Source organism: Chrysoperla carnea, chromosome X (assembly GCF_905475395.1).
Source record: "Chrysoperla carnea chromosome X, inChrCarn1.1, whole genome shotgun sequence".
Taxonomy (NCBI): Eukaryota; Metazoa; Arthropoda; class Insecta; order Neuroptera; family Chrysopidae; genus Chrysoperla; species Chrysoperla carnea.
In genome coordinates, this window is record NC_058342.1 from 25,508,747 (window position 1) to 25,526,078 (window position 17,332).

Here is a 17,332-nt window from a genome sequence, read left to right on the forward strand (position 1 = left end):
AAACTAGTAGAACAAATAACTTCTGAGTTTCCAGCTAGGATTTAAAAAAACTATTTTTGTGATTTTTGATCTATCCCACCTCGTACAAAAGCTAATTTGGAACACTCTTTTGAAAACAAAAATCTTGATCTAAATAGAATCTGCCCCTTAAAAACGATTTACTTGTTGGGTGCAATCAAACATCTTAAAAATTAAACAAAAATTGTTGAACAAAGTAAAAAAAAAATAAAGCTCTTATAAAATGCATTGAAAAACTGATTTTTAAGAAAAACTTTTCAGTTTTTAAAGCATTTAAAAGAAAAATGACTATGTAATTAAAAGTAAAATTGGTTGATTTGACTAAGTTCTTCTATTTCGCTGAAATTATATTTTAACCTTTGGTTAGTTTTTAAATAAATCAAAGCGATATCGATTGGTTATTTGTTCATTTTATTTACACCATCAAACCGTTTCACAGTGATCGATTAATTGAATAACATCTCGTAAAGCAGATGTTAATTCATTGCCTAGATTTAACTTTTTAACGCCTGTTAACTTTTTTTGGAAATATTTGAATCTAAAGGTGTACGCCAAGGATGCCAAATTAATGATTAGCGAGTTATTGATGGCACGTGACACAATATTTTGACCACGCCACCGAATACAAAGTTCATTATGATGTCTTATATTACGAACGAACACGAGTGATCTTACGAATGCGCGCTCGTTAATCGTGGACTAAAACTACTAATGATGCATAGTTTGTTTACGCATGGGAATGGTTTGTTTACGAAACAGTCAATTTCGTTGGCACAAGTTACTCGACTGCATATGTTCTCGCTCGACATAGTTAACCATTTAAACATTTCTTTAGAAAAAATGGCGCATTGATACCTAAAAGTTCGCCATCTCTGATCAACGCTTATAAACAAAATAAAAATAACATCCTAAATTAAATCATGAAATATTTCATCACTTTTGTTAACCGGAATGTTTTCACTTGGCACTTCTCTACAATGCATGTTATTCTATTTAAAAACATCAAAATGGCGGAACATTTAAAAATTAAATCGAAAATGGAAGATCAGATGGACAAACTTATTCTTGGAGACGTATGTTCGATTTAAACAGGTTATGTGCCCAGTGGTTATGGACCCAGTGTGTCATTTACTATTCATGTGACATGCGTACTGACTCAACTCCTTTTTCTACGTCATGGTATCAAGTATGAAATTTTTAGCTTTGGCCTCGTATAAACAAAATGAACAAACCTATTTATAAAAAAAATCATAAAGTTTAGATATTTACCTATTTTCAAAATTCATTGTCGAAATTTGCAATGTGACCTATATAAGTGAAAATTTTCGAGTATTTGAATTACATTTGATACGAATTAAATTTTTCAACGTATTTTCTTTCTCCTTTCCTTTTTTTCCTTTTGATTTTTTACTATACCCATTTCGAATACAAAAAATAAAAAAAAATCATAAAGTGATCAGGTACATTTTTAAAAATAATTATTATGAAAAATTTACAAAATAAAAAAAAATTAATTAATTTTATTGTATAATTTTTCATTTTTTCTCAATGTTTTTTTTTTTCCTTGTGAATAATTTTCAGATTTTCACATAAATCTTCTTAAAAAACTATATTTTCTATGTTAGTGTCGAAATGATATTTACGTCCGAATCGGTTACCAAGTTTATGTGCACGTATTAAAATTACAAAAGCGATTGAGCAAGAAATAGCATTGTATAGGGCAAGAAATTGTTAGTAATTTTCTGGCAAGATTTCATATTTGCCGAATCGAATTTGTCTTTTCCACTGATTAGATTTTGTTAAAAAGCACTAGTTACGTGCGATTACGCAAGCTTCCCTGTACGATAAGTGGCGTGACGTGAAAAAACTGCAAGAAAGTTATCTCAGAGTTTCTCTGCGCGAAAGAATATCATATACCACCACGATTATTGCAGGAGGGGTCACAATGGGGAGGAGGAAGAAAAGATGTCTCATCTTCTCTGTCACTGCCCAGCTCTTGTCAAAAGAATATAGACTCGCTTGAGCCAATCTTTCTTTGACAATCTCTCCGACCTAAAGTTCGTTGACGTGAAAAAACTTCTGAAGTTCTTACACATCTCAAAATGGTTCATGGAGTAGTGACCGGAGATAGGCCAAGTCTTTTTCGGTATCACAACGGATCTTATGGGATAAGTGTGTCCCATCTCAGTACGAAATTTAATTGAAATGAATCGGGTTTAATTGGAACATAATTTCCAATTCATTCCGATTAAATTCCGATTCAATCCAATAGATCTAATAGGAAATTTCTAATTGGAGGCAATTCATGAATGGGATCGAATTTGGAAATTTCATACTGGGTTCTATTGGATTGAATTGTAATTCAATGGGAATTAATTGGAAATCTTAATCGGAATTCAATTGGATATTTTATCAGGGAGAGTTTTTCTCGTCACTTCAATAACTTAACTTCGTTATATACTTCGTCTATCTCCGTAGATACACTGTGTTTTCAATAACAGATAATTAAAATGTAATAACTAATTACTACATCCCTCTTGACGGTTGCGCAATGATTTGAGATATTCTTACATCATAAGAGCAATGATTGTGGTACCAAAGATGACCAGTCACAGGGGAAGAAGGCAACACAAGAACAATGACGTGAAAATGGAGTGGAGGAAACGAGGTCTAATCCTAGGTCGTTGCGTATTTTGTACTGGGCATTAGGTTGTCTTTTATTTTGATACGCAGTACAAAGTACGTAACGATCGATGACTAGACCTCGGCCAGATAGGCGCCGTAAATTCAGCCACGGTCGCTTATAATCTTTGGCACAACGAATGGGGTGTCAATCGCCCTTGGCCGCTGTGCTAAAAGTATTTAATATACTTTATTAGACATGCACATAAATTTTGGTCCCACGATTCTTGAAACACTGATTTGCTTCGAATAATAAAAAAAAAAACAAAACTCTTGTGGATTAATACAAATAAAAAAAATCAGTCAAAACAAGAAATAAAAATTATATAAATTGTTTAATTAAAAATATTTTAATTATTTAAATGTCTAATATTCAATGGCGTTCTTAAAAACTAGAAACAAAATTGTTGGGTATTTGATATAAAAATTTAATTGGCTTGACTTAATTAAATAATATTTATATATAAAAAAAAAGTATTCTCTACCTCTAATAAAATAATTTCAAAAAAATTATTTTGAAAATGTCATGGCGGTTTATTTTTAAAAAAAAATATTTATATACAAAACAAATTTTACCGTAAAAATATTACGTATTCGGTTTTATAGCCCAGAAAAATAAGACCAGCCCAGAAATCCAAGTGAAGTTTTCTCACCGGGATTACTTTTATTTGGATGTAAGAAATGATCTATGAAAAGTCAAGGTCAAAGGTCCCGAAAATAGTTTTTTTTTTTCAAATGTCTCGTAAACTGTTAAGTTTATCGCAGTTTTAGGAAGTTAATGTAATGGAGCCGATTTTGAGAGTCTCCAGTTTTACATGTTTCCGCGGTTTCAAGGCCGCAATATCCGAATCAAACCTTTTCAAAATTATGTCTGTGTGTGTGTGTATACGGATGTGCGTATGTTCGTATGTTTGTTCGGATTCTTTCGCCTCGATTATCTCGCGAACCAGTTATGACATTAACACGTGACTAGGCATATTCGACGCGTATTTAAGAACTGAAAGAGTTTTCAGCAGAATTAATTGAGCCATTTTTTAATGGTATTAAAAAAACTGGAAAAAACTGAATAAACAGAATCTGAAAAGTGGATAAAACACATCAATTATCTATGGAGATAATGATCGTTCCAGGATAAACTGGAGTACATGTTCGAAGAATAATCTATGAAGGCTAACAAGAGCCTTTCTTTTCTCCCTCTGGGGAAGTTGGTCGTGAGGACTACAGGGGTCGCAATCAAACGACGTCAGTACCACACCGACTATGTGCTGCCAATTTGTTATAAAATTTGTTCGTGAGTTAATTTTCACGACCAATTTAACCAATTTTCGTTACCTTTGACCTTGAATATTCATAGATCATTTATTGCATCTGAATAAAGATAATCCCGATGAAAAAATTTCACTTGGATTTTTTAAGCAGAAAAACTTTTATTTTCTCGGGCTATTTTATTAGGAAATGAAAAACAATTTTACGTATGTATGATAGAGAAAGAGAGAGAGAGACTATTTGAATTTGTGACAGAGAGCAAAAACAGTTTTCTAACTAAAACAAAAAAAAAGACAAAAAAAAAACTTCTTAACATATTTTGAGATCAAAAAACCAGGTCTTCAAATCATATCGGATACATTTTCCAGGCAGACATTTTCTTAATCTATAAAAATTTGGCACATTTATTTTTATTAAAAAAATTTTTTTCCCAAAAATTTGACCTTTCGATGTGGAAAATTTGTCTCTTTGGTGGATTTTCATGGCACCACCTTTTAATTAAAAATATTGGCACGATATTATTTTTTTTTTTTTGAAACATTATAAAATAGGTACAAGACTTGTAATAATTTCATTTTTTGTGTTTCATTATCAAATTTTACGGCCTAAATAAAAGGCCCATAACCTACTACAACTATATATATATATAATATATCTTTGAAAGACATACTTTTATGTGGGGAATCGTGCAAGATTCATGACACTTTTGTTTTAAACTTTTTTTTTTTAATAATATACTTAAACTTAAAAATACATTTCTGAGCAATTTTTTTTAAACGCTATTATTTCTTTAAAAAATGGATCTTATCACAAAATGGAAAACTTACTCAAAATAATAACGTTCCCTTTTTTTTTATTTTTGAGCCAGTTTTTTATATCGTATAATTTTTTTTTAGCCAAGTCAAAATTTCGAAAACTCATTTTGAGAAAATTCGTTACTCGATAATCGTCTTCAGTTTTTCAATACATGTCGAACAAGAATTAGCTTTTGATTGGCTTAAAGGAGATGGCTTATTTAAATGCGACGATAAAGACAGCAAAATACGTCTGTTTAGATCACTGTTTCAGGTTTTCTATCCTATTATTATAAAATGTTTTGAACAACGTATAAATTGAATTTAATTCTTTGTCAGAGTTGGTCCCAGGAAATTCTATGGACCTAAAATTCTATGAAGCCTCAAATGATTCTTAAATTGACTTATATTGAAAAATTGAGCAAAATCAAGTAAGTAAAACACTATCTAACGATTTAAATACTAAGTGAAAAACTATATTTTCTCAATTATTAGAGTTTTCATTTTTTCTAAATTTTAGAAAATGACTTGGATCACTTTAATATTACAAACAAACCAATCGACACAATTTGTTATCGTTTAAGATGGCCATTTACAACTCATTTCGAATTTCGTCAAAATAGAAGTATGAAAAAAAAATTGATAGTTGCGGGAAAATTCAGAAAATGATCTGATTTTCACCGTATACGTTCGAAAACATTCACTTTGTTTTTGAAAATTAAGCTCAAAGTAGTTGGTATTATCACCTACTGCTTTGCGCTGAGAGTTGAAAAAGTGGAAACATCAAAAAGAAGTTTTTCTGACGATAAATTTTCAATTCTATTTTGAAGAAATTCGGTACCGGTGAGTGTATTTACATTCTGAAAGTAAAACTTTTAATAGAATAATTAAATCAATGTAATATGAAAAAAAAATCTATCCACTTTGTCGAGATTCGAACCATGAACCTTCCATATACCAAGTCAATGCTTATACCACTAAGCTAAAAACTTTTAAACAAAAAATTATCTAACTTGATTTTTTTTTTATGTTGAAATAATTTAAAGCCACCTTAACAATAATTTAAAAAAATTGTGGGAATTTGTAATATTTTAAAATATGATTAAACATCTCAAAAACATTAATTAATTATAAAAATAGCAAACAATTAATTAAACAATTAAAAAATATATAATAAAAAATAATTTCTACAATAAACAGTAAAATTTAAACATTAAAAAAAATATTATTAAAAAATAATTAATAATTCAAAACAAATTTTCATTTTTCTTTTTCTGTAATATTAATAATATACTTTTTTTATGTGAAAAAAATAGTCTCAGATTTCCTTGCGTTTTTCTTCGTGAACTTACTTTTCTCTTAATAATAATAATAATAATATTAATAATAATAATAATAATTAACAACATTTTTCTTCAATAAGTGTTTTTTAAACTCTTAAAATTTCTTTTTTTTTTAAGTACGATTAGTTTTCATTTGCACAATAAGAAAAAACAAATTTTCTTTTTTTAAATATAATTTTTTTTTTAATTCGTTGATTTTTTATATATTTATTTATTTTTTTGTATTTTTAAAGGCGAATTGTGTGGATTTTTGTGTGTGTGTGTGTTTCTTGTGTTTTAGTGATCCATTAATTCTACGAATGTGATGTCGTATAATTGATCATCAACATTTGAAGGTTTCACTTCGAGTAGAAATAGATCTTCGTTACAGTAATATGTAATCATTTCGTCATCGATTTTCACAGTAATCCTAAAAAAATAATCAAAATTTTAATAAATAAATTTTTAGATAAAAATAAAATACGTTTTTGGGTGTAATTTTTCTTTTTTTAAAGAGTAATCGAAGATCAATATTTCGAAACTCTTAAATTCCGTGGCGGATATAACGGGCATTGCAGCCTAGGTCCTTGGCATACTAAACAGGGTGTTTTTTTTTAAGTTGACATATGCTTAAAACTAGATAGTTAAATTTAATCTAGGAAAATGTTTCTAACAAAAAATGTTAGTTTCAAAGGCACATATCTTATACCGGCATCGAATTCGATTTAAGTTTTCAGGTTCAATTAAAACCTTATTGTGATTTATAACTAAAACTTTAAATTAGAAAGTTGTTCTTTATAAATAAAAAACATTTTCGTATTAATTGGTTTCGAAAACTAGCATCGTCTGTCGAATTAAACTACGACAATTATCAAAAACTGCAATTACCAATAAAAAAAGAAAAATTTCTAAAAAAGTCAACAAAAGCGTCATTGCAGAAGCGCATTTCTTAATAAAAAAGTTTAGATGATTAAGCATTTAAATTTGAACTTAAGGCTTCAATTTTTCAAATTTTGAAGCTCAAAATGTTCATAAAGAAAAGTTGGTTCTCGAGGAAATGATGGAAATGAACCTAAAATGGAAACACATTAAAGTGTAAGCCCAAGGATTGAAGAAAGCAAATAATGGCTAATCTAAGGCTGTTTGCCAGGATAAAACAGAGCTTGAAATGACATTGACTTCATTTTTTGACACTGCATATAATACGTTTAAAAACACGGATAAAAACACGTTTTCTAAAAATGAAACCTAGCTTCGTCCCCGAACCTCCTCGTATAATAAATTTCATGAACATCGTTGGAGCCATTTCCGAGGTTGTTGATATTTTTTTAAAAGTGCATACAATCTTACTACATTATTGGCTTACAAATTGCCTACTTAAAAAAAAGTTAAATAACTTTATTTAAAAGCGAAATTTATTCCTCTCGTTTTATGGCCATTGAATTATGAATTATGAAATGCGATTCTGCGATTAACGCCGTGTATAATTCAGCGCTGTGACTACTCAAACCAATGTGTAAGCACGGCTATCTAGAAAATTATAGACAAAATATCATTATCGAAATATTTATACAAAAAAAATCACCAGAACCCACCAAAAACCTTAAAATAATTACACCATAACCAAAATTTATACAGTTTTTTTAGTAAAAAAAAAATTGTGATATTTTTGTTAGTAATTATAAAAATAAAATTAGTAAGTTATCGAAACTGGATCAGATTTGTTTTGATATAAAAATAAATAAAAAAAATTACAATAAGAATTGTAAGCAGATAATTTTATTCAGAACGAAAGAATTGAAATTTAATGTGAATTCGCCACTTACCCTTTTTTGTTTTTTCGAAATAAATTATTAATGCTCGAAGCAGAAATTTTGTACTTATTCTCAATCTGTAAAATAACAAACAGAGAATTAATCTTTTTTTTTGTTCTAGGCCAGAAACTTTTTCCTAACGATTTTTTTTTTGTTTAATTTATTTTCTCTTTTTTTTTATCAAGTTTCTGTCGTTCTTAAAAAAAATTTACGATTTTTGAAAAAAATTTGGAATATTTCTCGTAACTGATCCAATTTTGGTTTTTATTATGCTTTTTAGGTTAAGTTTTTGTTTAATTAAAATTAAATTAATCGTTTTGTTTGTTTGTTTTTGGTTTATTGTTAATTTCATGCTAGTTTTTGTAAATTATGGATTTTTGTTAAAATTTGTTTGTTTTTGGAATAAACAATCGAATTTGCCCATTTTTTTCCATGCAATAGAACATTCTAAACAAGCAGAAGTACTGTTTTTGTTGTTGTTTATTATGATCCAAGCATATAGGGGAAGGGGGTAAGATTACACGCTATTTTATTTATTTTATGTATTCGCAATTTTATAACTTCAAAAATTTCCATTGGGTACAGACTTAAATTAAATATAGACCAAAGGATGTCTTCAGTCTCCGGACAAAGGTATGAATTTTACGGATTTAAGCAAGAAAATTATTATTTTTGTTCTTTTCAAAACTTTTATTATTTTCAATAAATCTTAAAACAGTCCAATCGGATGAGTTTATTGTTTGAAAAAACGCAAAAATAATCGTTTTCAAGACTGGAAAATAATGTAAAAATGCAATTTTTTTGCCTTCAAAGGGAAATTTACAAAATTTAAAAAACCTCCGACAAATATTTCGGGTACGGAACTCTAAACTCGCACTTGAAACATATCTAAGAACGCTCGCCATTAAATTACCTTTTTCCTTAGAGCCTTCTCCAAACTGAACCGATTTTGAGGATCATCGCCTACTTTTTTAGTTGTCCCGGGTACGGAACCCCAACTCACATTTGAAACATAGGTAAAAACACCTCTCTCCATTAAATTTGGTTCACTCGTATAGGCACTACGATGTCACAGACAGTCAGGCACACACGTACAGCGGTCAAACTTATATCACCTCTTTTTTGGTTCGGGAGTTAAAGAGTCATTAAATTTGCAGTAAGCGCAGATTATTTTAAATCGTCTGCTTCAATAAAGCAGTTTTTTGCAATTTAATTAAAGAAAACTTAATTAATAAAATTGCAACTCTCGCTAAAAGCTTTGACTTGGAAAGGAAGTAATCTGCAATAGCTCTAAGATTTTATGAAGGATACACAAAAAGAGATGTGCTATAAATTTGATCTCTATGTGTGTGTGCCTGTCTGTGGTATCGTAGCTACTAAAAAGATGAACCGAATTTGGTTTTTTCTGTTTGAAAGGTAATTTAATGGAAAGTGTTCTTAGCTGTTTTAAGAAAATCAATTCAGTTTGAAGAGATCTAAAAAACTATTGCATTTGTCAGGTTTTTTTTTAATTTTTGAGATAAAATTTTTTTTAAATTGGAGACATATCCTATTATGTATCATCGGTCTATATTAAATATATAAGTCTGTGACTTGTTTGTCATCTAAACTCAAAGTTTAAAGATGTTTACGATTCAAATATTATAGAATTGTCGACTTAGTAAATGATTTGAATAATATTCGGACGGATTATTTCAAGAAGCGTTACTTTTCACAAATTAAGGCTCAACCACATTGAGACAGCATCCTAATTCCTTTCAACGTAAGTTTCTGCTTGTTTTTGTAGTATTTTTTGTTGAAGAAGTGTAGGAATTTAGAAGCTTACTCAAGAGGAAGAGCTGATCAGCTTATCAAATCAAAAATGTATAGGTTATTTATGATCCTCTGTCTAAATGATATTCAAATCATTAGTTATTTTCGAAAATTGCTTTACCCAGAAAAAGTAGATCTTTCGTACATGAGACCTTTCGAATGCGCGACAAATATTTTGATTAATGTGCTCTGAAAGCTAATGTGATGCGAAATCCAGGAGCTGTTAGATACTGAAATCGCAAGAACTGAAAATTTATGCCTGTTTATCTTAGCCTTCATGTTTGTTATAATTTTTACGGTTTATGGAAAGACGAGTATTTTGACAATTTTTTAGTTTAATAATAATAATATTAATAAGATGCGTACCGTAAATGGGATTTTAGAACCCTAACTAAGGAGTACCCTGTGCAATCCTTGAGAACAATCTGTCATCTGGAGCTAAGCGATACAGATGAAGCTAAGCGATTCTTTCGAGGACAGATAAATCCAAGGTTTCGGACTCATTCTTTACCTGACTTCCTGCCAGAGGCAGATTTAGGCTTAGGGCGGCAAAATTTTTCCTAGAGCGGCTTCATTATCAAATCCGCCACTGCTTCCTGCAGGTACAAATAACATGTTTAAAGAAACAGGTTTAGTAGAGGATGCATATATTGAGAGTAATTTGAGTAAAAAGTGGCATTATATTCGCATCTGTTCGATCCCAATTACAAAATAAAATATAAATCCGTGTCTTAAACTGTTCATTTCGATTGCCATTGAGATTAACCTACTTGCAAATTAAGAAATTCAATTTGATCAAAATTCGATCTTATAATATTTTTAGAAAACAACTACCCTGGAGCTAATCGTAGCTTAAGTCCTGAAGGATTAATATTGTCCATTGAAAAGGAATCGAAAATTTTCATTTGTGCGCCGAAGTAAAGTCCGATGATAAAGCAATTTTCGCTCACAGATAAAAAATAAAATAGCGTGTAATCTTATAATAAGAGGGGGAAAAAATTGGGCCAATTGAAAACCATAAAAAAATCTCACATACCAATAAAAGCTAAGTTAAGTTTAACAAAAAAAAAGCTTAAAAATTTTTGTATGTGAAATACATGATTAAGTTGCATAAATACTTACGGCGTTGAGTAACCCTTCAGTTGTCGGGGGTACCACATGTAAGGGTGTGTACACAGCTTCAGGTTCTTGACGAACATAAAGCATAACACGTTCATTTAATGGTGGTACCCCTGTAGCAGTCATTCCACCAGTATTCTGTAAAAGCTTTGCACGTTTTGGTGGTGGGGAGAATACATTTCCATCGTCTAATAACTGAGGATCCTTTTTATCGACGGGCGATGCATCGGGCGGGAAATGATTGTGGAATTTAAGTATAGGTGCCGCTGGTTGCGGTTTTGATACGGCATGTAATAAAAAAGGTGAGCCACCTTTTAAGTGTTGTGAACCTTCGCCACCTCCGCTTAACGAACTATCTGTTTCGTGGCTATAAAAACCTTGGAGTTCCATTGTTGTTAGCTAAAAAATTAAAGAATAATATGAAATAAAAATTTGACAGTGGTGAAAAAAGGTTTTGAATAAAAGTTGTAATTTTTACTTTATCAATATCTTCGGCCGGTGTAAATAATACAGGTGGTTTAGTAAGATCACTCATTGAATAAAATTCAGATCGTTCACTAACTGGATGATACAATTCATCCAATTTTTTTCTACCAGTTGCTGTCATTTTTCTTTTTGCAGCTCTTCGTTCTTCATCTCGTGTTTTTCTTTCGGCTCCCTATAAATTAAAGTATAATTTGAATATAATTTTGCGAATGAAAATATAAAATTGATCAACTTTGTCGAAAGAAACGGTAATCCGGTCATTTTTACAACGGTATAAATTCCGATCCTAAACTACAATCGAGGAGTGTCGTCATATTGATTTTAACTTTCGAATGAATTGATTTAAAATTTGGAAAGTTTAACACATTTATTCAAGTCCCGAGCTGTGTTCGTTTGCTTAGTTTTAACTATGCCAACGAGCTGCAACGTTGCGCAAAAAGTATTTTTATTTTGCTTCTATGATACCATTGCAATGTGCACAGTTTGATGATGATGGTGCTCCAGGCCTACGGCATCGCAAGGCGTCTTTCTAGTTACGAAATAAACAGTCGTCTCACCCATTTCGTAAATAAACGTGAGGCACTTCCCCTTGTGTTATCCCTCCCTTTCTTTAGTTTGAAAATCAACGGGGGACACTTCTAATACAAATAACCAAAACCTTTTAACTTTCGGCGACCCTAAATGTTCGCGTCCTAGGCCCAGGTTTAAAAAAAAAATTTTTTTCAAGTTCTTCAGCAATTGTAAGAATTTATCTCATCACGAGAGTAAAGATGTAAGTAAAAGAAATATTAACGTAAATTTTCGTGCCTATACGTGTATTTTCGTTGGTTCAATCGACAGAATCATATGAAAAATTTGTCCTGAAATCGTTGACTAATCGTTGCCACTATGAGAGGGATTGCGATAATTGATCAGTTCCGGCGCCCCTGACACTTTAAACATATTCCCAATGTAACAAAGTTTATTAAAGAGGTTTATTTGTAAAATTATATATCAAATATCAATAAATATTTATGAAACCATAATTAAATAATATCTGTTACATATTTTTAAATAATAAATTAAAAATTATATTTTTAAATGACCGGATGTGCACTAGTATTATCACAAAACAAAAATATTAATTATTATATTTTTAGCATAAATTACCATAAATTTTGTATTTACAAAAAAAAAAAATTGTAACATATAATTATTTATATGGACAAAATAAAAAATAAAAAATTATTAACAATTAAACTGAGGTAATTATTACCTTATCACAAAATACTTTGATTTGGCAATAACCACGATGACTGACCACTGGATCTCGTGGATCTTCGTATGTATCGATTTGTAAATGTAACGGCAGACCCTAGAAAAAATTACAAAAAAATAATTAATAAAATATTGTAATATTAATAGACTAGTTTCACAGGGTCAATATTATTGAAGCTATTTTATTAACTCAATATACGGTAAAATCCTGCTCTCGATTCAATACTATTGGTCGTACAACATCATTATCGTCCACTTAAGACCTACCCCGCTATCGAGCTTTCCTTAAAAAATGAGTAAGGCATTTAAAGCAGCTCAGCCGATTCTTTTCAGGAAAATCTTCTTTGTAGCAAATTATGAGGTAGGTTAGTGTACAGAAGCAGTATAAGAAGAAATCCCAAGGATAACAGCCTTAATAATAATAATGGGGTTTAACCTCCGTTTTTCAGATATCTATCTAAAACAGAGGTTTCTCACATCATTATTCTTTTCATTTTTATTAATTTTATTTAAAACTACATCCAATATACAATTAAATTTTGAGGATGTGGGTAGAGTCGGTTACTTCGTTCTTATCCAAGTAACGACAGTGTCATCAATTTTACCGCTGCCTGGATTCAACCCCGCAACCTCCCAGTCAGTAGTCGAACGTCCTAATGACGATTTGGATTCTACGACCACTGTGCCAGTTAGCTCAGATGTCGTGCTTTGCGCTGTGGCAATGTATTAAGCAATGAGGTCTAACCGAGAAGCGATTATTGCTGGTTGATACTGTAAGACCTTAAGGACGTTCATTTGTTTACGATATAAATATGGAGATAATAAATATTATGATAATACAAAAGTCTAAATGATCGCCATCTATGAGTGAATTGAACAAGTTATCAGAAATCTTAGTCGGTAATGTAGGATAAAAAAAATTAATAGATTAATCTCCAAACTCCCCTCTCATGCATACGGGCCTGAAATGTATGTTTCTTTTTAGAAAAATATGTGTATCATATGTAATGGATCACCTTGTACAAATGAACATGAATGTTACAGTTTTAAGAGTATTTTATAAAAATTTAATTGAACGTTAGAGGTATAAGATTGAATGTCAATAATTTTGTAATTAACCAGATGGTTTAGTAATTAACCATTTTATTTATTCAAATTTTTTATAAAATAAAGTTGTTAATAAAAACCTATCCCATTATAAGTAGGTAGTAAATATGCTTCTTCGATGATTTTTAGAAGGCATAGAGGTAATGAAATTGTTCTCAAGGAAATAAGTAATAAATTTTTACGTATATTTTAAGATCATCATATTTATTACATTTTATTGGTTTAATTATTAATTAAAATACGGCAAACAGCCCGATGAAAATTTAACGATATTATTTACACAGGTCTGCAAATAAAAAACTGCCTGCACAGTGCAGTTGGTGACGGTCCGCACACTGCAAAATTACTACAAAAAAACTCTATTTAAACATAACAAACAAAATTTAAAACATATCCTCTGTTTAAGTAGTGTTTTATTTGATGAATTTTATTTTGATGCATATATTTTTATTAATTGATTAATATAAGAGTAGGTTAATTATCTCGTAAATTAGGCCTCAGATTCAAATTTGGTAAAGAACATTTTCTTCTTTTCTCAGCAGCTTATTCCGGGAGCAAAAGTTCTGCAGACAATTATAAAACACCTCGTATATCGACGAGTTTCAATAATGATCCAAGTCAAATCACTTAAAATGAAATAAAATCAAATCACTGTCGTCCCAGGCCTAGGCCTCACGGCATTAAATCTGCATTTGAAAAAATATATATTAAATTAATCTAAGGATTGAATAGATTTCTATGGAATCACTGTATTGGATTCTATGTGGCGAATCGAAAACTTGGTTGAATTCGAAGATGGTTGGGATCATGACCGAACTAATCACATGAATCTATTTATCATTGAATCTGCATCTTTTTGAAATATGAGAGGATATTAGACAAAGAACATTCATAGCAATTATATAATTAGGTATATATTATCGTACTGTTAATATATAGATCAAGTCACACTCTTAAAAAGAACCTTGGAAACAAAACATTAATATTTTTTAATGATTATTTATTAGTGTCTATTTGAATTTAATTAGGTATATTACTATTAATAATGAGTATAAAATATACTTACTTTAACACCCTTTTGGCTGCTAAAATCAGTGCTCAGACATTGTACGGCAACATTGATCTGAAAAATATAGTAAAAATTATTTATATTTTATATTTCAACAAAACTTTTGGGATTTAGAAAAAAATAGACCCGGAGAATAAAGACAGAAAAAAATTTCTGTAATAGCGTTCCATTTTTGAAATTTCAGAAACCAACCAACACGTTATTAGAATATTATACTCTGGGTCTATAAAATTTTCGGTCTATTTTTTCGGGCTCTATTTTTTATACCACGTATATGAAATATATACAAGGTATATTAAATTTAGTCCCAAGTTTATAACGCTTGAAAATATTGATGCTACCAACAAAATTTTGGTACAGGTGTTCATAAAATCACCTAATTAGTCCGTTTTCGGTTGTTTGTCTGCCTGCTTGTCTGTCAACACGAAAAATGAAAAACGAAAAGAGATATCAAGGTTGAGATCGTAAATGAGCAACATAGGTCAATTGGGTCTTGATTCCGTAGGACTTATCTTGTAAACCGTTAGAGATAGAACGAAAATTTAAGTGAAAAAAATGTTCCTTATAAAAAAATAAACAACTTTTGTTTGAAAAATTTTTTTCGTAAACATCACTGTTTTTCCACGAGGGCGCAAATTATGTGCAAATTTTTTAGTATGGGAATATCAGTTACATGTGTGTGGCTATCTAAGGGTGGATGATATCTTTCTTTATTTACATGACGTAAAAAACAAACGATTGGGTCATCAACACTATCTATACATGATATTTCAACAATTAACTCAGTCAATTGTTTGTTTTTACTTGTTTTTATTTTCGAAAACCATCAAAAAAAAAAATATGAAACAGTTACAAAGAAATTAAAAAATTTTTATGAAGTCGATTTCAGCTAAAGATGTAAAAATCGTAAATTATAAAAATAAGTACTTCAGACATATTATATCATCTTGAATCACATTAAAAAAAAATTAAAATTAATGCATGCACCTTGGTAGCTACTGATATTTTTTTTTTGCGTATATTAATAATAAGTGGGTTTTAAAAGAATTAGTCTGTCAATTACGGATAAAAAAAACTGCCATTATCGTAAATGAGACAACTGTCATGCCAGGTAATTAATCAAACAAAGTTAATTAAAAACAAGTTAAGAGAAATATTTTAATTTTGTCTAATTAATATTCACGGTAATGAGATTATATATTTTAGTATGTTTATAAAATATAATTTAGCGTTTTTTAGTATGTCACTGAAAAATTCCGTTCTCGAAAGGTCGGTAAATAAATGTGTAATTGCACGACAAATACGAAGTTTATGTATCGCGTTTTGATCTAAATTGAATTAATGGTCTAATTGTAACTAATCTGTGATAATTAGAGGGACGTGGCCTATAATTTTGTTCTTTTTGTGACGGAGAACCTAATGTATCGCCATTTAAATAAATGTAATTGGAAAAGGATGTTCTTATAGGAATGTAATAATACTATCCTTTTCTACTTAGACTAAATTTAGTACCGTGATGCAGAAAAGAACAAAGTCATTTTTCACAGCTACAAACGGTTTAACTCAGTATGGACCTCGAATAGATATATCACAAAAAATTTTAACATGTTTTTATCATGAATAAATCTTAGAGGAAATATAATTAATAATTAAAAACGTAAACATTTAATAATAATTGTTGCCATTAACGACAAAATAGCTTTAATGACCTCAGTGACTGTGTTTAATAGTTTTTTGATTTTTATTAAATTTTTTTTTTAACTAAAAAAACTCTCAAATGTGTAAGAATATTTAAATATTAAGGCAGTTGGTGTATTTTAATATATAATTTTAAACAAATGAAATTTACACAATTCCAAAGAATTCCCGTCACATTTCTTAAAAATTGCGAAAAACAGTAGTATTTTTCAATATGAAAAGAGGGGGGGATGTTCAGGGTAGTACGGCTTGAACTTACTTAGTCTAGCCGAAAAGATCAAATTGGAGAAATATAGGAATACTTGTCTAGAAAAATGATGTCTAGAAAAGTGTGCCGTAAGCGTTACATCAACGATCTTGGAAATGGCTCCAACGATTTTCATGAAAATGAGTATGCAAGGGGACGAAAAGTCGATCTAGCTAGGTTACATTTTTTAAAAAACGTCGTTTTATCCGCCTTTTTATGAAAAACTGAAACATACACTGCAAAATATGACTCTACCTGACATCTATTGGTGTATATCGTAGTTAACGAAATGAAGTACATTACCGGAACATTCAAATTAGTATTTATGTGGAGTTTTAAACGCTTCTTATATAAGTGATAAAATTTGTGTCTTTTAAACTAAAAAAATACCGAGCAAAGCTCGATTAAACAATTAAAGGTGAAAAAAGGTGTAAAATTAATATTTTAGATTACACCAACTGCCTTAAATATAAGAAGTTATCTAGATAATAGTGTGCTGTTAGGTTAGCATATTCATGCAAATGATGTTCATTTTAAAAGGTTATCACATCATTCCACGTCAGTCGAATCAGAGTCACTTACATTTAAAAGTGTTTTCAAGTCACAAAATGCAATAAAATCGAAATTCCAACTTAATGGAG

The 17,332-nt window shown here is 30.0% G+C and overlaps 1 protein-coding gene across 2 annotated transcripts in view; it reads right to left on the bottom strand.

Annotated features, from left to right (window-relative positions):
• Positions 1–6,372: 6,372 nt before the first annotated feature.
• Positions 6,373–17,332, bottom strand: part of LOC123302481 (protein grainyhead) — a 126,655-nt gene continuing 115,695 nt past the window's right edge. The window contains exons 8-13 of one of the 2 annotated variants that reach the window (XM_044885419.1): positions 14,744–14,800; positions 12,569–12,667; positions 11,306–11,485; positions 10,831–11,226; positions 7,909–7,973; positions 6,373–6,512 (exon numbers count right to left, since the gene is read on the bottom strand). In XM_044885419.1, coding sequence (XP_044741354.1) covers positions 6,380–6,512; positions 7,909–7,973; positions 10,831–11,226; positions 11,306–11,485; positions 12,569–12,667; positions 14,744–14,800 — 930 coding nt within the window. In that variant the 3' untranslated portion in view covers positions 6,373–6,379. The remainder of the gene's footprint in view (positions 6,513–7,908; positions 7,974–10,830; positions 11,227–11,305; positions 11,486–12,568; positions 12,668–14,743; positions 14,801–17,332) is intronic. The other variant, XM_044885420.1, reaches the window with a different exon arrangement.